General features: G+C 40.3%; 1 protein-coding gene across 2 annotated transcripts; it reads right to left on the bottom strand.

The window, feature by feature from the left end:
* Positions 1–395: 395 nt before the first annotated feature.
* Positions 396–25,757, bottom strand: LOC104642649 (merlin). 2 transcript variants are annotated; one of them, XM_075771229.1, is made up of 20 exons: positions 25,404–25,757; positions 24,329–24,429; positions 20,998–21,238; positions 19,400–19,517; positions 17,504–17,629; positions 17,011–17,133; positions 13,278–13,361; positions 12,432–12,500; positions 12,129–12,211; positions 10,825–10,900; positions 10,239–10,376; positions 8,403–8,477; positions 7,755–7,868; positions 7,190–7,312; positions 6,054–6,271; positions 5,068–5,170; positions 4,212–4,339; positions 3,466–3,616; positions 2,575–2,784; positions 396–1,553 (listed from the first exon to the last, which is right to left on the bottom strand). In XM_075771229.1, exons 3-20 carry the CDS (start codon positions 21,003–21,005, stop codon positions 1,518–1,520), a joined length of 1,983 nt encoding a protein of 660 aa, XP_075627344.1. In that variant the 5' UTR covers positions 21,006–21,238; positions 24,329–24,429; positions 25,404–25,757; the 3' UTR covers positions 396–1,517. The 2 variants fall into 2 exon arrangements, with proteins under 2 accessions (XP_075627344.1, XP_075627345.1); XM_075771230.1 differs by lacking the exons at positions 24,329–24,429; positions 25,404–25,757 and having other exon boundaries at positions 1,384–1,553; positions 4,212–4,320; positions 5,052–5,170; positions 20,998–21,134.

Raw genomic sequence — 25,757 nt, 5'->3', positions numbered from 1 at the left:
CTCTTCCATCTGACACCTTCCATCTCACACAGGAGGCTTTTCCCAGACAGATCAGAAACTATGCATGTAATAGCAAAATAGTCTGCAAACATCTCATATCAGAGTTGTGAACAGAATTAAGACACCCCACCACTCTATGTCCCTGCCAAAGGCAGCAACTACTCTCAAGGCTGAGAAAACAAACAGGAGAGCACTGCGGATCACTGTTACGTGCATCTTGCTATGTATCTGTCATGACTGGTTAAAGTCTGAGAACAGAGCTCGCTACAGATGCTATTCCCCACTGTGCTCTCAGTCTGTTGCAGATGTGTACAGAGGAGATTTCTGTTTGTTCTTAGAACCTGCCTTGTTAATGTTGCTGTAATATTGACACAACATTCAGTTCAAAGCTGTTACTACCAAGTGGAAATTGAAGCTCTTTATTGAATGTAATTTTTTTAGTCTTAGCTTTTTTAGAACAAAATATTTAACAACATTAACATTCATTTTTACATCACATGTCACATGCTCAGCTGTGCTACTACTTTAGCTACAGCTACATATTGTCTGCTTCTCCAGAAGTCCTCAGACTGAAGATTTATGGTGAAACAGACACTTACACACACACACAAAACCAGAAAATGCAAGTAGGTTTTACTAATGAGGCAGACATTTTGCTGCATGCACCTCTCCATCAGAAACAAGTCCAACTTTAGCAGACACAATTGCATCTTTTGCCTTTGTCTAATTTGGAAGCTGTGTTGCAGAGAACTGGGAAACAAGTTAATGTATGCAAAGTTTGCTGGAGCGGCAAAAGCACAGAAAGTGCTTGATCTAGTGAGAAACTGTAAGGAGAACAGAAGCTTTGCATTCCAAACAAAGGATTCCCCCAGGAATGAGAGGTATTTGAAGATGTCCACTTCTACATCTGGAATTAAAAGCTGAGATTTCTCACAGAGAAATGAAAATCAATTAAGTGAACCAAGAAATGTCTGGGGAGGAACAGAAAAATATTTGGCAGGCAAACACTAAAATGTTGAGCAGCTCTGTGGGAGTCATGTCCCATGGTCCGAACCAAAAACATAATTAGTCTATTGTGTAGGTAAACACCAAGCTCATGTACAATTTTTTTCTCATCCCAAACATCTCCTGGACACTTGCTGCCTAGCATCCGTTCTACAAAAGCAGAGTACCATATTGGTAAGTCAGTGTGTAAAAACATCTGGGGAAGGAAGGTTTAGCGAAGTATAAAGTGTTTCTTCAAAAGTGCATAAGTAGTAAACAACACTCCTCTGGGTTTGTATGTTTACCATTGTACCCAAAGACACTAGCCATTTTACAGTGGCATTTTTTAGTGGTCCCAGCTTGTGTTACCTGCTTGGAAGCTGAATGGCACCACACTAACTATAGTACCATGTCTCTTACGCCGATGCCTGTCAGCAGACAGAGCTGCGCAAGCGTCCTCGTATACATGCATTTTGCAGCAGCCAAAAAGATGGCCACCAGGTTCTACCAGTCTGGTAAGGAAACGGGAGTCTTCAAATGTAGATCACATCCGAGTCATGCTGCTGAACCTACAGGCAAATCAAATAGGAAAAATTAGTTTTGCCCTGAACTCCTACTGAAAGCAAAGTAACTCCCTTTGATCCAGTTCTTCCTTTACCTCTGACTCTGTAGCCTTTTGCAAGATGCTCTGCAATAGCTTTTTCTTCCTTCTTAAGACAAGCATGTTTGCTTCAGCCCTGCTGTTTGGATTAGGTTAGTGCTAAAAGTTGCTTCTGTTACTTGCATTAGAAAGAGCTGCTTCCTCATCTGTTGCTACACTCAGTTGTGCTCCTTCTAGTTCTAAGCATACAACCCTAAAGATTCAGGTCCTGAATATTATATACTAGAGCCTCTAACTGATCCTAAACCCCCTCAGTTTTGTTCATATAAACCAGCAGCAACTACACCAAGCTTTCTTTATTCCCTATACCTTGCACAATTAGCATTGCCTAGAAAAAGCTAATTTCCTTCCCACTGTTCAAGACTGCATGACATTACAATTCTTCTTGTGTACATACTAGATTCTCCATTCTAGTGAAATTTAAAAGCAGGGTTTTTTCATAAGACCCAGCTCATTAGCTCATCAGGACTCTTTGACAGAGAACACATTGGAAGAGAATTGAACTGTTGGAAGTCTAGGCTTTTATTGGTATCTTACTCCCTGTCCCTTAAAACCAGAAGACAGGCACAGTATGTTTTAAGCTCTCTAAACCTGGGAGCACATTCTCATGTCCAAGTCCGGCTGATACAAATAAAATTTAACACAGATCCTCTTACTGCATACAGGCATCACAGTTTCATTTAGCAAGGCTTACAGCTTTATATTCCTGCTTAGATCATGAGGAAAACAGGTGGCTTCAAGTTATAAACAGTCCCAAATGGTGTGCCAGTGCAGGGTCTCAAACTTATGCAACAGCCATGTATTGACTCATCATGTGAGAGGCTGTGACAGAGCTGGACAAAACAGGTCCCTAAAGCCAGGCATTCTTTACCTCTCTGAACTCTAAACTTTTAGTCAACATTTGGGAATTTACTTACAAATCTGATTACCTTTATAATCTGCTTTCTGGTTCCTGTGCCCACACTGTTGGCAACCAAGGAATTTGCTTGAAAAGATGATTTTTCCACTGGCGCTGTGTGTTGAATTTTGTTGGTACAAGGCCAGCTGCTTGTAGTATTTAATGAGTAAGCAGGGAAAGGTCTTTGAAGATTTATATCCAATGAATCTCCAGTTTCGAAGATTTTCGTCCATGATGGGGTCTTTAAAAGAAGAGAACACATGGAAATTTAATGCTCTATATAAACACTCATTAAGCCAAAAAGAACGTCAGATGCATAGTCAGAAAATAAAGGCCATCGTCGCTCATAATTTTTCCAAGCCTCCCTTTTCTCTCTAAAACCAGAATCAGAGCCATTTTTGCTACATGTGGAACAACCTGGGAAGACAAAGCCAATCCTATTCTTGCACTGGTTTAGTAAGAGGTTGGAGTGTTTCTATAAATAACAACAAATGTAGGACAAAAATCTGGGTTTAATTCCTCAGTGCCTTAAAAATACACCAAGACTTTTCTGACTTTTAGCAACCACAAAACATGTGAATGAGAATGTGATGCAAACTATGAGGAACCACATTTAAATGTGTTATTAAGTTACAACAGTTTAGTTTACTCCCAGACCTTAAACTCTTACTGTGATTTCATAATCTGTAAAATAAGATAATTATTTTTTGCTTATGGTACTGGTATCCCACCCAGGAAAAACTTCCTAGATTTTGTTTTGACATGAATTTTCCTTGTCTGTGTTCATGCTTTTAATATTTTACAGTCAAGGGTACTAGAGCATGTGCTTTGAACTGAAATACAGCAACTATCTTTGGCACACCCACACTATTCTCTTTTATGGTTCATGCTGAAAAAAGTGGCAGGTATTTAAGGCACATACATTTCCTAAGGAGCGATCCAAGGATCCCAGTACTTCATTCCAATGAGAGTAAAGCCCAGACTGTTTTTCTTCTAGTTTCAAAGCATGAATTTCAGACTTCAGTTCTTTCAGTCGATCTTCGAATTTTCTGCTCTTTTCTAAGTAGTCTAGCCTGTAGTCCACACATTGGAGACAAAAAGCTTATTGGCATGACATAGCTCAAGAACAGGTGTGTGTGGAAGGAGGAGAGAGGAAGTTCTTTGTTTCATTTTGGTTTTTTTGATAGGCAAAATGAAGTCTGGCACATGTCAGCCTGACTCCCCTGACCCAGGGAGAAGGGGGTTCACTTCCATCCTTCAGCATTCACACACTTACTAACTTTTTACCAAGCATTTCCTTCCAGACCAAGAGAGGAAAAGCCTCTTGATGTATCAAAGCAATACCATACTTCAACGCTAGAGGGAAACTTCTTCCTCTAACATGCTGTTACTCCGACAAAGTACTTTGCCCCTGACATAACGCTCTCCAAGACAGAAGGATTCTGGACTTGTCATGGCTTGATGCCACCAGGACACTCTTCCTCTGTGTAAATAACTAGTCTTACACAGACACAGTCCACACCAGCTCAGTAAAAGGCTGTATGTACAAGTAGGAGGCCATCCTGAGTTGTTAAAAGGATGACCCATGACTCCAGAGATTGTTAATCATGGAAAGTACAGAAAGCAAAAAAATATTCTCATTTATTTATACCATAAGCATACTGATACCTCTCTCTCTCTATTTCAAAGGATAGTCTCTTGAGGTCAATGTCCTTCAAATCCAGCTTTATGGATCCTTTGTCAAAGTTGGCATCTCTGGTGTCAGTTGGTGAGTATTGTGGGTACCTCACCATGTGCTGAAAGAAGCAACACAAGCACTGTCACTGAGATCTGATTGTTTGATTTTGGGTTTATCTCCCCAGCTTCTGCAAGGCTACTATGCTGAGCCATTTTAGAAGTTACCCGTGGATTCTGAGACACACAGATGCTGCTGCAGCCCTTCCCCTCTACCCGAGTGGCCCCAGATGAACTGCTGAAGTCCAAGCCACAGATCCAAGGGCAAAGAAGTATCCTGGTTGCAACATTCCTATCTATTTCAGCAGCGAATGGAAATCCATTCTCAGCCAGACTTGAGCAGAAGAGGGAGTTGGGGCATAGAGCCTTAGTGCTGCCTTCCTGCTGGAGACAGCTTCATCTGCTTTGCCTAAAGATACTCATGGGCACTTCACATGCTGGGACAACACAGCTGGCTCAGTACAACCACCTCCACAAAGCATTGCCTGACTGAGATGGCACAGAGTCAGTATTAGGCACGAACGCAGGCAAGACAGTCTCTGCTCCTTAAGTGCCAACACAAGGCCTGTTTTTAGCTTTTGTCTTGCCTTTCTTATCATTCTGACTGCCACGAACAAATACAAGTTCCATCCTAGCTACACTGTGTTTAAGCACCAGTTGGTCCTATAGGTGTTTGTTGCCCAGCTGGATGCCGACATGCCACTACTCAGCTTGGTGTGGGCTATAAAAATGCAATCAACATATGACTATCTCTGAAGATGAAGTAGTGTCCAGTAGAGCAGAAACTTACAGGATAATTAAGCCTGGTTATGTCTAAGAGTTTCTGCTTTGCTTTCTGTTCAGCCTCTCTGGCTTCATGCAGATCTTGTTTCAGATGCTCTGCTTCCTTGGCTCTGTAAGACAAATATCCTGATGTGAATGGTTGATGATTTCCAATATATTCAGAGCTATGCACCTCACTAGCTTCCAGAAAACAAGATCCATTACTGTCAGTGATTCCTTTACCCAAAGACACTTGTGGTAGGATGGTGACATGGAGAACTAACAGAACACAGCATGACACATGCTTTCAAAGACAATCCTGCACAAACTGGCTGAATTTTTAGGCTGTTTTTCCTACTCCTAATTTCCATCACCTGCTGATACAGATTCTCCAGGCTGTCAGAGATCCTCCCTGAGGTGGGGAGAGGTGCAACATATCTGCTCTTTATTTTGGCAAGTTTTTTGGCAGTATCCTAAACCAAGCGGGAGGTCCTTAATAGCAAGGTTAAACATCCTCTGTCAACGCTGGTCTGCTCTGCATCTTCAAGCAGCATGGTGTTATGAAACATGCAAACACTTCCAGAGTGGTTTATATTCCATACAAGTTTACCTGGTTTACACCTCTCAGATCTGAGAAGTGTAAACAAGAGATCATCTCTTGGTACTAATGAATGAATCCCGCCTCATAACTCACAGGGTATACAGACTGATAAATTTAGATAGCTAGGTAGCCAATGCTCTTATGATAACTCTAAATAGAAAATGCTTCTGCATTCTGGATCTTTAATGCTAAACATCTCTAAAGCTTTGCATCTCATCCTCTGTAAACTTCTTGACCTGCATCACAACCACTGGTATGAGGTGGAACAAACAAGATGCAAGAAAGCTTAGTCACAGTGAAGTGTTGCTTTGGGAACAATCGTGCCCTCCTGGGCTTAGCTCTGAGAAAAGCAGCACCCTCTCCACCCAGACATCCCAGTAGAGACCACACAATCCCACTGAAGCAAATCTAACCTCCGGTCAGACTCCTTCACCAGCTTCACTGCTATCAGCTCTGCTTCCCGCATCTTTTGCTCCATCAGGCGTTTCTCCTCCTTGGTTTTCAAAGCTGTGATCTCCAGCCTCTGTCGCTCTTGCTCAGCTTCTGCAGCATTCTGGGCCAGCAATTTTGCCTCTTCTTCTGCAATCTGAGCTTTCTCAGCCAGCAGCTCTGCTGCTTCCTGCGATCGGAGCTAAGAAACAACAATTTTTCCTGGTTACTCTGCCTGGCATCTACAAAATCATGCCTGCAGTCAGATAGGAAGAGGACATCTTTTCCCAAAAGATCAAGTGATAAAAAATATCATTCCTTAGGACATCTTTTCCCAAAAGATCAAGTGATAAAAAATATCATTCCTTAAAAGTATAGTAAATATAATTGCAGGATCTGGTGTTCCTCCTCTGCTCCTTTCAAGGGCAAATACTGATAGGACAAGGGGTTATGGCTTTAAACTTAACCAAACAAGGATAGATTTACATTAGATATAAGAAAAAAATTCTTCCCTGTGAGGGTGGTGAGGCCCTGGCACAGGTTGCTCAGAGAAGCTGTGGCTGCCCCATCCCCGGAAGTGTTCAAGGCCAGGTTGGATGGGGCTTTGGGCAACCTAGTCTAGTGGAGGGTGTCCCTGCTCATGGCAGGGGGCTTGGAACTAGATGGGCTTTGAGGTCCCTTCCAGCTCAAACCAGTCTGGGATTCTATGAACTGCCTAACTTCCTTCCTGCCTCTCACCTCTACAAAGCAAGGAGACACATTTGCTTGGAGTTGGACAAAGACATCAACCAAAAATTGAATTTCGCCCCTACAGTTGCCAGTGCACCATGCCCCTTTCTCCCAATTTCAGCTCCAAGGTTGCTTCCCTTCTTCCCTCTTTGCCTGAAGAAAGCACTGTGAACCAAATACAGGGAATGAATGGCTCACAGCGAATGGAGATGATGGCAGATCAGAGTTTTCCCAGGTATTCCAGCATGCCCTGTCCGCCAGTAGTCAAAAACTCTCCAGCCTTGTCTGAGCCGTAATTCCTGGTGTCTGACAGAATCCTGAAGAAAAAAAAAAGCTTCCAAACCAAGAAAGCCCATAAGTACAAGAATATTAAGACTAATGTGCTACTCACCAGGGCCTCATTGGCCTGCCTGGCTTCATCTTCCAGCTGGAAAAGACGCCTTTCCAGCTCTTCTTTAGCTCGCTCAGCTTCTTCTCGGAGCTGCTTCTCCCTGGCCAGCCTTTGATTCTCCATCTGGAAACAGAATGAGGAATACCACATTTGTGGGTTTGCAGCAGAATCTCCTCTGGGCCTGAGGCAGCACAGCAAATGAATCTAATGAGGAATGGACGGCTCTCTAGCTGGTGGACTGATATTCACCAGAGATACAATAATAAAGCTGGTTGAACTTTGCAGCGCTGAACTCCTCTAACAGGCAATACCAGTTATTTTGGACTGCTGGAAGAGCACTTGGATCGATCTGTTATGTACCCCACATCTTTACGATCACCTATTCTGTTTCACAAACATCACTTACATCCTCAGATGCTGCAGACACACTAGAGCTGTCCCCACATTCAATCCTGCTGCACTTTATCACCTCCCACACACATACTGATGCAGTGCATGGACAGCAAGGGCACCAGCTGGAATAATAATCAGTGTTTTCAACAACGGAGGAGCAGAAATAATCTACCTTTTTTCTAGCTTTTTCTTCCCTGGCTTGTGCTTTCATTTGCTGGATCTCTATTGAGTCCACTTTTCTTCTCCTCATAAATAGGTCATGGTTTCCAATGCATAACTGCAAAATCTGGATAGGAAAAGCAAAGCAAATGCAATTTTGATGTACTTGTGCCCCAGCCAGAGGGACAGAGAGCCCCACACTGGCCTCACGGGACAGAGGCTGACAATTCTGACTTCAGCGCAAGTGCTGGCAGTTGCTTCCCTTCCAAGAAAATCAGCACCCAGGGCAGGTTCATACCCAGGTACATAATATTTCAGAAAGGTTCGTAACAGGATCAGGGGTTCCTTCTGTCCTTCATCCCTCTGGTTCCATTTTCCTGAATAAGAACAGGCAATAGATCTAGGCCAAGAGTACACAAGATGTAGCTGTGGGAATGGTCACCTGTTTCTTTCACATCTTGCTTTCCACCTATCATCTCCCCTTCCCAGAGAGGACAAACATATGCGTCCTGACTTCCCAGACAGAACAATCCTCAGGAAAACGCATGCTGAAACTCAGTGTTCCATGGCCTCTCCACAGGTTTTACAAATAATACTTCTCACTCAGGTATCAGTCAGTATTACCAGGCTCAGTTTTAAAGAAGGAAAGCAGGACACTTACCAATTTGTTCACTTTGAGTTGAGAGGAAAAGAACTTGAAGACTTCTGCTTTTTTGTCAAGAGGTTTAATAGTTAACTGTACAGGCAAAAGAAAAAAAGAAAGGAAACACAGTGAGAAGGAAGAAAAACAAAGCTGAAACTATTAATACTAATGCAAACTTTAGCCCATCTCCACTTCTCTCCACGGAAGCAGTGATTTATGCCACAAATGTGGGGAGAGTGAAGCAAAAATGTTTTGCTCAAGACTCAGAACCAGGGCTGCTGTTACACAGGTTCCTCATTTGCTCCCGTAGCACACTGTCAGAAGATAAAGCCTCCTACAGACCCACCCCGGTACCAGTTTGGACGGTGGTTTTCATAATAATACCACTTCTGTATTGCAAGGTATACTAAGAACACTGAAACAAGCACTGGTTATCGGAAAACAATACATTATTAATCCCCAGAAGTAGTCATACTCTTAAAGTCAGGAAGATGTCAAACACCTCTCTGAATACCAGTCACTGCAGGTGTAAACAAATGTTTCTAGGGCCTGAAGGACTTGTTCTTCTGACCATCAGATAAGTCCTGGCACTCCTGCTTTCTCACATTTTCAGTCAAATCTCCCAAGCTGTTTCCAGAGGACATGAAGGGCTTTCATGTTGACAGGTCAGTACACACTGTTTCACCTCAGATGTTGTGTTCAGTTTGGCTGCATAACAAAATATGGCTCCATTCTTTAAGATCCTGTTTTCAGCAACTCATGGGTTAACTAGCACTCTACTCCTATAATTCATTTGCAATGCAATGTATAATTTCAGGCCATCTGAGTCACCAAGATCATAATGTCCTACAGCTCGTTTCACCCCGTAGGTAACAACTGGTTGAATATGTTGCCTTGTGAGGAGCAGGGCTGTGAATGTGTCACTGAATATACTGGAGCTTTGATACAGGGCTGCCCAATTTCCTAGGAATAGGGAGTTAAAGCAGTTTATTCACAGACCAAAGAAGTTTAATGTTATTCAAGGATTGAAAACTTTTTGGAGACAGAACTCCTGTAGGCTGCCCTGCCTGATTTAATGTATGCCCATCTAACTCTGGACCACAAATCTTATCCTTAATGTTTTTCAAAAGGCCCACAGAAAATGGAACAGGCTGTGCTATCCTTTGTCTCACAAACTCCAGATATTCCAGTACCAATGTAGTTTTTCTGGTTTTGTTTTTCTAATTATAGCTTTCCATGTAGCCACACAATTTGTAATTAGACTAAATTTCACCCACTCCCCATTGTACTTTATGCAAGTAAAAGATGGGCCCTGACATCACAGTGAAATTGCAATGGTAGGGTTGTGCTGAAGACTGAAATCGTACACTGACAAACTGGCAGAATTCAGGTAGAAAAACATGTACATCTCCCTGCATGTCTCCTCTTGCCAGTGTGCTCCAAAACTCATCTACAAGGACAGCTTCTGCATATGAAAATGGCATTAAGTCTTTACAGATCATCTAATTCCTGCTGAGATAGCTGAAGCAGCTAGTCACGGTGGCATTCATAGTATCTATCTTTTTCAGAGATCAACACACTTGTTTTGCAAAGGACAAGCAGCAGGGAAGGAACAAGAACAGTGGACTCCACAAGTTTGGAGAGCTCACAGCAGCCTCTGGCTCCTAGGGGAACCGCGGTTATGCAGCACATCTGAAAGGCAGGTCTGTTATTTTTAGTTTTGTAACAAAGCTCCCTAGGATTTTCCCCTTCTCCCCCAAATTATTTAAACAGGGACAGCTTTCAGGCTGTTCCAAGAATCCCAGTCCACACCCATGCCCATATAAAAAGAATAATATATCAAAGCCATCATACCTCTTTCTCACTATAGGAAATGTTTCTGATAGCACTCCACTCGAATGACTTATTTGGAGAGAACCTGTTGTTAATGCTGTAGATATGAATACCTTTGGCATCAACTCCAAGTAGGAGATCCGTATGGTTTTTATTTTGCTAAAAAAACAATAGATATCAGTAAAAGCCATTTATGGTGACATTAAGCAACCACAGACAAGAACCACACTTATTCTAATACATTGATATTTATCTGTATTTTTAGGACATTGGTATTTCCATAAAATATTATGAGTGTTGTAACTCCAAGCTAATAAACCCAGTCCTCTAGCTTGACTATAGCAAACAAACTTCTAGTTTATTTCTCCTTCCTATTACACACCCAGAGCTATCCAAGAACTCTGTCAGATTGTAAAACATTAATCTTAACTGTTTTATTCATCTACTCATTTAGCAGACAAGTCAACCAAGTCAGGGCAATCAGTACATAGCCCATCAGCAGAGAAAAGCAGAAGCCAGGAGTCCCAGTTCCAAACTCCCTGGAGGATTTTAAAAGGATAGTACCATCATCTACAGCAATTGAAAACTGCTAAAATAAAGCACTTACAGCAATTGGAAAATAATTGACACCATACATTTCCAAGTCTTGGGCAATTTTCAGGTAGTTCATCTCAGCTTCATCCCTAGAGAATAAGGTCATGATTATACTTGGAGATTCCTTTCCAAGCTTTCTGTCCTAGCTGACTCTACATTTCCCACTTAGAAAAGAACAGGCAATCTGGTTCTTTGTACTTTATTTAATTTTCCCATCTTACTCTCAACAATAGAAAAAGGATAATAAAAACAGCATCTCTACAGAATAAAGACAGTAAAGCTGTACCTATTTTGAATCATGTAGAGTGCAATGTTTATTAAAATTCAAGTCCAGTCTTATCGTTGTGTTAGTTTTGCCACTCCATCACTATTATGTCTTGGAAACCTACTCTATCACTGTTTTCCATGACATGAGGGTATTTCCTTTAGGAAACAGAGTTCATTGAGAAAGGAGTCCTGAACAAATTCTAAACAGCGCTTTGGGCAGAGGCCAAAGAAGGATGAGAATCTCTCCACCTGCTGTTCTTCTCCCTTCAAGGTGAGGCATCAATAAGTCTTGAGGAAAATATTCAGTAAAAATAGTGCTAAGAAGCATCTAGAACAGCCAAAGAGAAGTGGAACTGAAACATTAGGAAACGCTGCCTCTGGGTGCCAACAGCTCCTACTTCTTGTTTAATTGAACTTCCAGGCATGCTGAATATGTTAGAAGTAGTTGAAAGTCCACATGGACTAACGCCAAAACTCAGTCCTGGAACTATGATGCCATGTCTTCACTGTTTTGGTTCCTTGCTAAGTACGCTGACAGCTATGATTTTCACAAGGTATAAAATATATCAGATTCTTTCTTTTATTCTAGGGGGAGACTGGTGTGATATGGCTCCAGAAGGCAGCTGCCACATAGGGTAGACACACCAGCAACCCCAGGCAGCTAATGGCCTTAAATGAAAAGACTAATTCTCTCAGGACTAACTGCAGATTCTTTCTGTAGGAACTTCTCTCTGCTGGCATACATGGACTCTGATAAGACGGGACTCTTATTTTAGATATGTTAGGTCCTGAAACTCTGCAAGAGCCTTCAGCTTCTCTGTTGACTTCAAAACAAGTCCATTTGACAATCACTTGGAGCCCTACACAAGACATTTTTTACCCCAGATGAGTGGGTGTTTTTATCCTTAGTTATAAATTAACGTATTAACATCACAGCTTGGAAAACAGTATTTCTTTGCTCACTCTACAATAGCCAAATTTCACTGAAGACAACAAATAACCAGTTACTGAAATGTATGGGATTTCCAAAGAATGAAATTATTTCAGTACCTGGCAATACCTCTGTGCTCAGCATACCAAGCAGTAATCTTTTCTTCCCACATCTCTGCTGTCAGCTGATACTGCCTGAGGACCTACAGAGAAAGGAAGGAGTCTGGTTTCCTTTGAAGATACAAATACATGTGCTGCCTCTCCCAAGCAATGTGAATGCAGCCATGCAGTTCACAGCTCGGTCATTTTGCCAAGTTCAGGGCAGATACAAACAGTTTTTAATGCTCTGGTTAATCCCACAGCAATATCTGTGCTGCAAAGAGTAGATTCAAAGATTTGGTTTTATACAGAATAAAAACTTACCCTTTTGGGTAAAAGTTCATCGTGGGCTAGAAAGCCTGGCTCATGAAAATTTGGGTCGTAGTCACCATACTGTCCCAAGAAAAGAAAACATACTTCAGTTTGTTAGATGCAGAATGCTGAAGAACTCGTTATTTGCGTAGTTTGATGCAATCACTTAGATAGATTTTGTTTTGGTTCTCCTGCATACAGGGTAACACATAGTAAACAGGCTCCCCTCATCTAAGCTGTCTATGGAAGTTACTTCCAGCCTTTGTGCTATGCACATGGCTCCAGTAGAGCGACTAAGGTGGACTTCAGTCCTAGCCTGCAGCTCTTGATTAAGTGCAGATATGAAGGAATCACCCATGACTTCATACCCTCCTCTGAACTACATTCAGGAGTATAAGCTCCCCTACTCCTGTAGCCTACTGCATATAGGCTGGGCTGCTGCAGAGGGCCAGCCCTGCTAAGAATTTGTGTTCACCTCCTGCCATCATGTAAGTTTGCCTCCTGGTGGCATGAAGTGAACTATGTTCTGAGAGATACTAAAAAACATCATGTCCTTCCATTGAGCTCCGTATCCATGGACATTTTTTAAAACAACAGGAAATAATTCTAGCTGGGAGAAAGATTACATTAAAACGTTAAGTCCACAGAAATCCCTTAAGTTGTGAAAGCATAGTATATAATACCAAAATCTTTGTAGTGGCATCTAATGCTTATTTTTCTAGCTGTGCCTGTACCTCCCACAATGACCTACTTTAACAGCAAATTTTAACACTATTATGTTTTACATACCAGCATGTATATGTGTTGGTTAAAAAAGGGGGAAAAAATCAATAAAAAAGAGCAATTCTATACACAAACCTTGGCCTGAACAGCATAAGAAGCCAATAAAACTGTTGCTTCTGGAGAACAATAGATTTCCTCATCCAGTATTTGTTTCTTAACCTAAATCAAGAGAAAAAGGGAGCAAGTTGAAGAAGCTCAAAGTCAGGATTTATGTCAGGCTTGAAATGAAACTAGACATGTCCAGACTATAACTTGGCACCAAACATCCCCATTATGAGTTAATAACAGCAACAATAAAATGGCATTCAGAAATACAGGAAGTCTTTACTTGGCATTACATTTAATTAAAAACCACTGACTTTTGAAAGTTAAAGTGTCTTAAATCTAAGTTCATAGAAATGCCAGTGGGCTATCTCCACACATTTATATAAGGAGTCCTGAAAAAGAACATACTGTAAAACATGAGTTTTATTGTTTGCACTTCATTCCTTTTAACAATTCTTCTTTTTCTTCCAGCTTTGGAAAAGTTAGCTTTACAACATTTAAAACATCAAATTTTAGGTTGGAAGGGACCTCTGGAGGTTATCTAGTCAAAGCAGGTCCAACTAGATTGCTCAGGGCTGTCCAGCTGACTAATATTGCCAAGGACAGAGACATACTGAAAACCATAATAATATGTTCTCAAGCTTTCCAGAATGAGAAAATAAAGGAGACCCCACAAAGGGAAGCTGACTAATAAAGCACTTTATTTAATTACAGTGCTCTAAGCACAACAAAAATAGGGGCTTAAAAATAAAAGCCCAGTATAAATGGTAAAGAGTCTTTTAACATTCTTTTCATTTTAATAATCTATGGTGCTACCAAGATCAGAGGTGTAATAGTTTGTAAGATGTTGCCTGATTTTAAATCAGTTGGGTAATTTTTACTTGAAAAGTTAAAGATGGGAGGGGAAATTAATCTTCACAAAGCCTCCTCGCAGGTGTAGTGTATTTAGTCTACTAACAAGCACAAGACAAGAAAATTCTGCATAATGCACAGCCTTAAACATTTCCAGTAAGAAAAGTTACTTGAGATAGTACTGAGCTATCTTTACAAATACACCTTGGCACTGTAGGTATTGTGAACTGAAATGAACTATCAAGAAAGTTTTTCTTTTAAATTTAGTCTCTGGTGAGCACAATCTAGGAACCTGAGTTATAGCACAGGGAAAATTCTTTCTAAGCTGTTAAAACGGAAAGAATGAAAAGATTGAAAAGACTTTTCTTCCAGATTGGAAGGCTCCAGCTTTCATACTCTGTGGTCTAAATGATACATTTCAGAATTTAGAACAACTTAAGATAAATACCCCATAAGTGTCTGGGGTTTTCTTCTGATCAGTTCTTAAAAGGACATTGTTATAATTCTTTATGAAGGAGCAAATAACCTAATCTTTAAACAGACAACATTTAGCTTTAGTCATTTACATTTATTCACACATTTTGTAAAAAGCTGTTACACCACATTAATTTGTAAAGGTCTGAATAGTTAGCAGAGCTGAAATCTTTAGGCATCCAGATGTCCATACATGTTTTTCCTATTAGCATCCAGGTGTGATCTTAAGTTTATAGTCAGGAAACTTTGCAAGTTCAAATTTGTTTCAGTCTTGTTTTTCTACTTTGGAATGAGAAGAATTTGCTAATTGCATATCTGCTAGTCAAGGCAGGTTCAAGGAGAAAAGAAAAAAGTGAAAAAAAATCAGGATTAAAAAACTAGGAAAAGAGTTCTGCCCCTCTCATTCCTTTCCAAAACTAGCTTACGAAACAAATTGTCAAGTGGTTAAGGGTTCTGGATGAAGTTCTAGTTAGTATATTAACCCTTGAAACCGTATTTTCCCATTACTTCATTAACACATCCTCCTCAAGGAACAAGTGTATTTACTGTATTTATTTACAGATGCAGACTGAATTTATTCCATACACCTAACCTACTTGCACAGACATATACTGCTGAAAGCTACCAGAATAAAAGCAACACACCGCAAGGCTGTAACTTGCAGAGGACTCCACAGCTACTCAGGAGAGAAGCAGGATGTCACAGACATTGGAACAATCAGCTGACCAACAAGGAGCCATCCAAAACTCAATGCTTGTACACCTACTGCTACAGCTATGGAGCCATAGCATGGCTTTTCATAGTTGATGCATCTTTATTTTGGTAACGAAGCATTGTACTCCAAGAATTTGCTCCTTCATTTACTTTTTAATGGAGCTAAGAGAACCCTAACAATTTCTGGGACAAAAGAAAACCAAGTGGCAAATAAGAGGGCTGCCTCTGCAAAGATACTAAATGCATGTGTGGGGTTAACTTTATTACTTCATAAGAACCACCATGGTATACAGACCAAGCTGTGTTCACACGGCTAACAACTCTGCTCTTGAGCACAGTACTGCTGTCCTGCAGCTCCTCAGTAGCTGCGCCTGTGGCAGAGCTGAAATGGGTTCTGTTACCTATAATGAAGATTTTTCAGGGCTAAGGATTTATTTTGCTAGCATAAGTAGCAGGCACCAAGTTCAATGGGGTAGGGAAGACAACTCAAACTGGCTAATTTGATTGGCAGAAGTTAGCATGTGCAAGTCTGGATGTTTCAGAAGAATAGCAGCCCCGTACCAAAGGAACAGCACTTCTCATCCAGGGGCTATCAGACAATATGATGATGCCTCCAGAGTTTGTTTTTAAAAGGATCACACATTCTGGTGAATCTTCTGTGTGAGTCATAGCTGTGTATGCTGCTCCACTCCTTTTGAAATTTGCTAGATGAACAAACCTTCATTTCAGAATGGCTATCAAATTCTATGATCTTTTTTCCCCACAACTCAAAATGAAGATTTAAGGACAGGTTAGGGAGTTCTTGTTTTCTAGTGACTGTGCCCTCTACAGTCATACACAACAAGATCTCGCAGTAGCCACCTGGACTATTTTTAGTTACTCGCAAGTTCTAAGTTTCAGGGTTAGGCTGTAGTCAGAGGTCTTGTTCCATCTGCAGCTGATACGGGTGAAAAAGCTTATTGTCCCCAACTGCTTATCACCATTGCTTCCCTCCTCTTCACCTTCACAACTGCCACCGTAATTGCTTGTGTAGTCACTCCCCCACACAGTGCATATATCTAATAACAAGTCTCTTCTAATTCTGCTCATTTTGAAAGAACTAGGTTAGGGAATGGTTACACAAGAAGTTACACCAGCAGGTCTAAGACAACAATAACAAGGAGCTGTTGAGACTCTTCATCCCACTTAGCTGCAGCCAGAGCAGACCAGATGACACAGTCCTCAAGAACTTCTGAAGCTGATAAAAACAATGGCTTCTCTTTACACTTCTCAGCGCTGACCAGTTAGGGGAAAAGCCTCACTGTTCTTCAAGCAGTGCCAGCCTTGCATGGATTTTTTTTTTTAACATATACTATAGAAGCAAAACAAATCTGGAATATCCAGATGTAGAATTATCACCCAAACTGCTAGGCGTAAAAGTCATTTTACATGAAACTAGAGGTCTCAGCAATTTAACTCCCATTCCTAGCACCAACAGTAAGAGAAGCCATCAAGAGAACAAAAACCTGCAGAAGATAAACAACATTCAGTTTACTAGTACACAAAACCACAGCAGTCAGGAGAGAGGTTTGTATTTCATAAAAATGAGATCCTTACAGAGACACTGATACAGCTGAAGCCAGCAGAATCACTCTGAGACTAGCAGTTGCCGACAAGATCAAAGACAATACAAAAGGACTGGGGTAAATACAGAAGGAATTCATGGTTAAAAACTGTTCCTGACCTGAAGGAAGAATAAATGCTGGGTAATTTCCTGTAATAGTTCCTCTTCTACCTTCTCTGGGTAGAATTTAGCCAAAAAATGAAAGCTAATGGGATCTTCTTTGGGGATTTCTTGATCTAAAACCTGTTTACAGATAAAATAAAATCAGCAGCAAAAATAGTACATAAGTGTCTCAAAATAATATTCCAGAGGAAAATCAGAAAGCAGCTGATAATCCACTTAAAGCGGCCTTTCCATATTTTAGAGGGAAGGGCAATGCTGAGCTTTACTCTAATAGGAATCAGTGCATATAGTGGTGATTGGTGTGTGATACTTCAGGCCAAGTGTGATAGAAGCAATCAGACCAAATAACACAGTGAACTTTAGTCTTAAAAAAATGATATCATCTAAAATTATGAGTTGTCATGTAACACATTCCTTTAGCTCCTGTGCTTTAAAAAGTAAGTATTTTTATAAGTAAGAAATTGCCACACTTATCTTTTGTTTCCTATACCTTTTTGTCCATCTTTAACCAGGTGCACATTCCTTTTACTGTGTACTGCAAGCCAAAGAACCAAGTCTCCCTTAAACCAAGTGCTCGGCACACCAGGTCAAACAAGTCCTTTCCCTTCCATTTCATCTAAAAGAGAAAAAGAAAATCAAGAAAAACACGTATGTCTTAAAATGAATTTGCTCTGGTTTAGTCAAGCAAATTAGGCTACCATTTACCTTTCTCCTATGAACTCTTATTTCACCTTTAGCTTTTCAATAAAATATGCCTGCTGCTGTCTATAGCAAAGTTGCAATAGTTACAATGCTCTACCTCCTCTTCTCCAGAGAAACATTCACACAGCAGCTGTAGTCATTTAATCACACCATCAAGCACTTTTTGAGCACAGGGAATGAGAATTCTACTATTGATTTCCTAGGACATGGCAAGGCTTTATTAATATTTGTAAAAAATCTTATTCAACAGTTTATACAAATTGGAGAGACAGCGGGCCGTGGAAATCAAAGGAGTGTCAGGGCACAGCATAGAAATGCCAAACAATGAAAGCAAATCCATCTTTCACATACTTCAGCTATTTCAGTGGCACCAAGCCAAGCCTTTATGCTACTCTGATTTAAATTAACAGGAGCCTGTCTTGAAGAGTAATTTAGTAGCCTGGCTCCGTAGAGAGCAAAATTCACACACATATGATACCTCATTTTTTTCACTGAAGAGGCTGCACATCTGCTTCTTCTATTTGGCTACATGTTAAAAAAATTATTTTTGTCTAATTGTATGGGTCAGCCACTAAAAACTTAATGGCAAAAATAAAAGAACTTTTAGGCAATATTTGGATGGAAAGCAGGAAATCATCCCAGCAAAAGGGCACTATCCAGGGAGAAGGGAGAGATGGCAAAGGAAGGAATACGTACATTAAGCTGGATTTGTTAACAAGACATCTGATCTCTCAATCAAATTTTCCAAATCCTTTATTTTCACAACTCTGCCTGCAAGTATTCTAGATCAGTAAGTCACAGAAATGCACTGCTTCTGACTAATCTATTCTGTCTCTGAGGGATGTAGTAAATGAAATACTAAATGCCCCACAAGACAGTTAAGTCTCTCATTAGAATTGCCAGTCTCACTGGACCTCAGTTTTCTAACTCCACTTCTCAAAATAACTGTACGTCTTTTTTTCGCTTTTGCTGGATGATTAGGAATTAATCAGGTACAGTTATGTCACCTCAATAGTGCAGCCCAATTCATTTAGCAATTGATCACTTCCTACATTGATTTTCTTCCATATTTTTCTGCAGTCATGATTTCTCTATCCAATTTACTAGATAGCCATAACTAATAGAAGAAAAGCTAGCTTTTTCATTGGATCATTTTTCTCTTCTGCCCAGAGATACAAAACAGCCATTGTAGTTAAAGAAATAAACTGGAGTTTACAAATGGCAAATTTGAAGAGAATGTCCCAGATCAACTGAGCACAGAAGTACCATTTTATAAATTATTTTATATGTAACATCTTAGGACCACCTCTGACCAGACTTCTTTATCCAAGCTGGCAGTGTCTTAAAAAGTTGTGTCACTCACAAAAAAAAAAAAAATTTTGTGGCAAAGTAGGTATACTTACAAACAAGCCCTGCATCATGTGCTGGAATGCTTACAAAGAAAGCAGCCTTACTGCTAATTTAGCTGTGTCACAGTCAAATGGATTTCACGGAAACAGCGTTAAATTCTGAGTAGTCAGAGTTGTTTAACAGAAGAATGCATCTGAGAGTAAGTAATCCATTGTTTACAAAAATAGATCAGTTAAGACCATCCATGAACTGATAATCTGAACTTTTCAAATTTATGTCTTGCTAATACAAAGGTCAGTCTCCATCTTCCTAGCATTCTGCTGAGGACTCTTACCTCACAGCTGAACTCCATTTCAGCATCCACTGTTACAATTTTGACTTTAAAAGTCTTTGGTTGTTTTTTCTTCAGGCCTCGGATGGACATATTTTTTAGCTTATGAGGATGGCCACACCTGAAATAGAACATGCATTACATTTAGGGATGGAAATTCAGTAACATTTTATTGGCTAGATTCCAAAGCAGGGTGAGTCCAAACTTGCAGAATAAAGTCACCTTTAAATATGCATTTTTGTGTCCAAGACAATAAGAAAGGATGTTGAAACAACAAAAAAATAGTTTGACCTTGAAATTTAGTTTGATCTTTAAAATAAATTGCTCCAAAATGTCATTCCTGTCTTTCCTCAGACCTCGGCAGACTCTGGGTTCCTACAGTACTAGAAAGAACATCATTCAGACCTTATACTGCAAGGTCCAGGGGCTTGCCTCTCACTACTGCTGAGGACATCTAGGGAACCTATAATCCAACCCTCGTGCTCCAGTCACCCATGTCCATGCAATTCAGCAGTCTCTTGCAACAAAACTCTGTAATGGATGAATGTTTACAGTTTCATAAAAGTAATACCTGACTTTTTAATAATGTCAACAGAAATATGGCATTCCTCATCCCTTTTACAAATCCAAATAAAGTTCCCTTTCTCAAAGGTCTCTGTGGCACATACCAACACCAAATGCATCAGTGGAAGCTCTGCTTGTAAAACACACAGTAGAGCACTATATCACACAGCAAAACATGACATCAAATCCAACTCAATCATTTTCCATCACTTATGGCTCCTTGAGCAATTAACCTATTGAGTTTCTTTACAACATGAGATCTTAACTCCTTGAAATGATACAAATGCCAAGAATACATGGAGTGAAATTAAACTGAATTTACTATGTTCTCTTGGGCATACTAACTCACAAGGATGAAAGTTATTTAGAACAGAAAATCTCCCAGTGGAGTTCTTGTGAAATGAATTTAATTTTGCAAAAGCCTACAGAAAATTCCTTCACAAATCTTCTATGCTAAATGCAATTGACTGCATGCCATCAAGAAAATTGATATGTGCTATTTCCACAGCCCCAAGAGTTTTGTGGATACCACTCAAACCAAATGTTGAAAGTTGGGGTTAAATGATAGTGTGAATCTGCACTATGTAGTTCTCAGATGTTTATTTCTGAGCAGGGGAAATCAGCCTGTAAAGTTTTCTTCTTTTTACTTCATAAAATTAACAGCTCAGACTTGCACAACCTAATTAGTATCTGAACTATATAGGTCAAGAAGAGACTGAGGCATTCTTGGTTTCCTACAATATAAGACTACTGCAGTATGGCAGACTTCCAATCTCTCCTTAAGGAATTCCAAAATAAAGTTCCAGTTTAAACTGAAAAGTTCCATTTGTCTGTACCTTCCAAGATTTTATAAACTATCTTATCCCCTTATTTTCTTCTGCTGAGCTCTAAATTGGCTTGAAAATGTACTGATTATTTTCCACTTTGTGCCCGTCATCCAAAAATTTCAAGTAACTAAGCAGGAGGTAAAATGTATATGGAAGTTTTTCTTTTCAAATTGTAGGGAAGTTGAGGCAAAGAACAGATGAGTTAGTTACCAAATCATATGGGCATCAACAGCAGATTTGAGAACAAGTACTTGAGACAACTCAGAGCAGGGAAGAAAAGCTCAGGAGGAAATTCATCTTTCTGATGCCACTGAGACCAGTCCTCTCCCTCCAGTTGGCTCTGGCAAAGCTTCTGATGAAGTCTTGTTCGGTTTGGGGCAACACACTTCAGGAAAGATAATGGGCTAACTGGAGAGAATCCAAAGGAGAGATCCAAGGGCTAGAAAATAACCTGTGGTAAAATGAAAGTACTGGTTAGTACAGAGAAGGGTCAAGTGTGATGAGACATTATAATGTCTGCTGTTCCTGACCACAGTGGTTAGGACAAGGAATAATGGGCTTAAATAAATTGCAGACAGGTGGCACACTAAGAAAAATTCACTAACAATATTATGATGCTGGAAAAGCACAAGATGGAATTTCTATTTTTCTGAACTTCTTTCCAAACCAGTGTAACTGTACCTGCTCCCTCCTCAAGACCAGGAACTACACGCTCTCAAAGCACTCTCCCCAAGCTGGTCCTTCTGCTAGTGCCTGCCACCAGTCCTACGAAAGGCCAGTTCACACTACCAGGAATCAGTGCAAGCCAGAGTTTTTCAGGGATAGGCATATCCAGAGCCCAAATCCCATCATCACCCTCAGGGTACCCCCTTGTCCTCAGGCAATATTTTTTAAAAGGATTAAAAAATAGATCTTGCCACAGAGTGCGTTTCCTCTATAATTTAGGTAATATCTCAGTGCGTACGTCTGAGCACAGCTCAGGTCCTTTCTAGTTAGCATAGAAAAATGTTTTCAATTAAGAGGAAAGGAATGTTTAAAAAACAAAAAATGACCATAGTAGTATGGTGGTATGCGACCACAGTAATATTTACAGGGAGAGCATCATGTGAAGACATCCAAAATGCCAAAATTATTTCAGTAGTTTTTTGGTCTCTAATCTGCAAGCTGCAACACAACTAATAGCAGAATTCTATTTTAACCTGTTACATTCCAAAGGTTTTTCCTGTCCAATTTTCTTCAAAACCAGAGGTTTACTGTTAATAATCGTACCACTGGTTACAGCAGTTAAAGCATGAGAACTACAAACTACTATACAATACTGGAAACAACCCCTTCTACTAGTTCTAGAAGAAACACCAATGGCTGAAGACAAAGAAGAAAAAAACTTCATTTCTAATATGTAATTTGAAACGGCCAATTGAATTAAACAGGAACTTGGAATTAAGGCCAGTACAGAACATTCTCAAAGAGTTTCATATGGAAAATGCTGAACAGATAAAATTGAACAACTGTAGAAGAATGTACTAAATTTCTCAAAATATTACAAAAACACCAGAGCCCTTCATTTTGACTTTTAAGGTTTTTTTTTATATAACCTGGTTGAAATGACAATATAATTTGTTCAACATTTCCAATAGCATTTTTTTTCCTTTCCAGAATTTTTATTCCATGGAAAAGTACATTCTGACTCACAGTGAAAAGACATTTTTGAATATCAAATTTTCCCAAGAAATGTAAACTGCATTTTAATAAATAGCACTAGTAAAGAAATAGAAAAGGTTTTCACACTGAACAGCTTAAATGAATGTCAGATACTGACAACATAAGCAAAAGCACTTAACAGTCAAGTTTTTAGAAAAATAACTTTTTCAAATAAGGGAAATCTTGCCGAGTAAGACAATCTGGGTTTGCAATCTTCTGTTTGAATGCAAAAGTAAGCCGCTCTCTAGATCTCTGCTAATAACAACTTCTAACTGTGAATCATGTGCAACTTGTTTCAAGATAGAGTTTCTGTCACTGAGGTCCAGTGATTTATTTCTGCAGTTGCCACAGGGATCTAAGCTCAAGACCCAGATGCAGCAAAATGCCATGCCATAGATCAGAGGATGTCATAACCTTACCAAGTAACACATTAATCCAAAATAGGGTGGGGTGATAAAAGATTCCTGTCCAGCCAGAGTCTGGGAACAGATAGAAGCTGTGAATGTCCAAACAGAAAGATGATAAAAGCTTTGCTTAATGAGGGGAACAGAAGTGCAGTGATGAGGAATATAATTTGCAGGAAATAAATGGTCCTGACTCTGCCTTTCAGCACGTTCATGTCCAAGATGAAAGAACTGACATCCACCAGCTCTGATTGATTATGGTCTTCTCCCTTCTTGACAATGAGAAACTAGTGCCTGAGCAAAACATGGGGGTGCAAGGGAAACTGGGAACAGCAGGCAATAGCAAGAAGAACTGGCAAGGCGACTCTTGCAAGAACTGATGCTTATCTATATCCCAGCTCTACATGGGCAGTCGTGTTACACCACTGTGCTGCACACTGTCAAAATGGGAAATAACCCACACACTGGATACTACTTACAGTATTAACTGAAAATTATAAAGAGAAAGAAAATGAAATCAGCAACCCCTCCCCCCAAAAGCTCAATACATCCACCAGAATTCAGTACATTAGAGACAGACACAGAGAAATACCTCAACAAACAAGTTGTAATTAACCTTCCCAAGAGTGAGAGTACAATTTGCTTTTGGTTCAGCATTTCCAAGGTGAATGGATGGTTTGCAGGGCTCTCCACAGGATATAAAGATTTCCCTTCACATGGCACTTGCTTTCAGTGACAACTGTGCATGAGCTATTACCATCCAATCACACTTTGGTCAGCCACACTCAACTGAAAAAGCATCTGTTTTCACACACACACAAAAAGCCAGCAGCATTTTTTAAGGTGAGATCTCTTTAGTCTCAGCTGCAGACAGGCTAGGAATTAAGGAAAACTGTGAGACTCTTCTCTTATACCCCAAAAGGAGCAGCACAAGCGCAGGGGCAACAACTGTATCTGCTAACAAAGTCCTTATATGAGCTGGACATATAAAACCTTGGGAGTGCAGTGTGGTTTAAAGAAACAAGGCTTGGGAAGTACTTTAAGAGCCACCAATAGAAGATGCTTGAAGCATCAACTACAGAAGTACATTAACATAGATACTACTACAATTTGAAAGTCTCCTGTCATTGCTGAAATATTTACTGCAACTCTTAATCGCAAATTCCCTTGACTTATTATGTTTCTCCCAGTTCCTGAATTTCTATACTTAAGCTCAGAAATTAATGCAAGCAATTTGAATGCAGACAATACAGGAAAGCGTTGTGGGCTTTTTACAGTTGTTGACTCACACTCCTGCCTGTGCTCCCTGCCCTGCCCAAGTAACAACTCAAGCAAAGAATTCACTGTTTTAAAATGGGTCAGCAATATAAAGGTTTTTCTTACTTCTCAATCTAAAAAGAAGTTATCTAAAGTCACCAGCTGCAATCAAGACTTACCTCACAGATCGTTTTCTGAATGAAGATAAGAATAAAAAAATTCTTTTTAATCCAAAATCACGTATTTTTCAACAGACATCAATATCCAGCCCTCACAAGTTCTGCCACAGAAAATAAAATCCAAGAACAACTTTTATACTTGATCTCCTTTCCTTTGTTTCCTATGAACTGCAGCATGTTAGCGCCCTCTGAAAAATCAAAGAATTGCTTTCCCAGGTGATATGAAAGGCACTTAACCATTTCCTGCCTGTGCCAGCAAGACTCCTCCCAACTTCTCTCCACTGTAATTCAAGCAATAAGCACTAAAATAAGGGAAACCCATAAAAATAAGGGACTTGGATATCTGTAAGAACTGATAATGAACTTCCAAATAACTCCTTTGATAGTATTTGATCAAACCATTTCAACAGTGTCTCCAGCCATACAAAGAATAGCTTGTTCTCACCATATCCCGCCACCTTAAAAAGGAAAGCTGCACAGTGTTGTCCTATTAAGTAAATACAATTCCCTACCTGCCCTCTTCCCATGGTGAGAGATGATGTGACAATAATGCCTGAAGAGAACAAGCTTGAAAAGTGGGCTGCAGCCAAAATACTTGCCAGAAGAGAAAGATAAATGAACACAAATAAAAAAAAGGGGGGGATGGCCTCAGCCTGAAGTCACAGAAACAAAGACCACAAGCTCCATGAACTGCCAAGAGCACATTACCTCAAAGGCAATGGCAAAGTCAAGACTTTTTTTTACCATTATTCAGTGTGTAAGTTTGGGGTTTTTTCCAACCCTTCATTTTAGATACAGATTTACAGAAACTGAATTTCTACCAGGGTATGGATAAGCAAGGACAAAAGGCCAACTGTCACTTCATACATGTTACAATTACTCCAGATTTACATGGAAAACCTTCAAGATTTGGCTCATTTACATAACAGCAGGTGAAAGAGCACAAAAACTACTTCCTGGGCAAAGAGACCTCAGTACCAGGCAGCCACAGAGAAACTGCACTGAGAGTCAACTTCATCCCCTGAAATTCAGAGTGTAAAATGGCACCTCAGCTCTCACACCTCTGCCCCCTCACATTCCAGTGCATCCAGACCAAGGCCTGTCCAGCCCCACAGCACAACACATTGCTGAATACAGCACCCAGTTTTTTATACCAAATACTGGGGTGAATTCAGCTGTGTGAGCCCACAGGGGCCAGAGGTAGGGCACGTCTCCCCACAGACAGTGGCTCCCTGAGAAACAGGGCCCGGGCCCAGCACCCATTCCCCAATCTCCCATGCTGCATGCCCAGGCTGGGCCCCCTGTCCCCCGCTGCCTAGGAAAGGAAAATAAACCTCATTTCCATCGGCTTTAGTATCCTACTGCGTGCTGAGGCAAGCCCAGGGCAGCACATACACACAACACAAACCCAAACATTCCTCCCCCGCCT

The sequence above is a fragment of the Balearica regulorum genome, chromosome 19, assembly GCF_011004875.1.
Source record: "Balearica regulorum gibbericeps isolate bBalReg1 chromosome 19, bBalReg1.pri, whole genome shotgun sequence".
NCBI lineage: Eukaryota > Metazoa > Chordata > Aves > Gruiformes > Gruidae > Balearica > Balearica regulorum.
Note: the sequence above shows the minus strand (reverse complement) of the source record. Positions and strands in the feature narration are given on the sequence as shown.

Coding starts and splice junctions, on each gene's coding strand:
- LOC104642649 (XM_075771229.1), bottom strand. Junction 17,630..19,399: donor AAATGGAGTTCAGCTGTGAG/GTAAGAGTCCTC, acceptor TTTCTCTTTTAG/ATGAAATGGAAGGGAAAGGA. Junction 17,134..17,503: donor GGTTAAAGATGGACAAAAAG/GTATAGGAAACA, acceptor ATCTGTAAACAG/GTTTTAGATCAAGAAATCCC.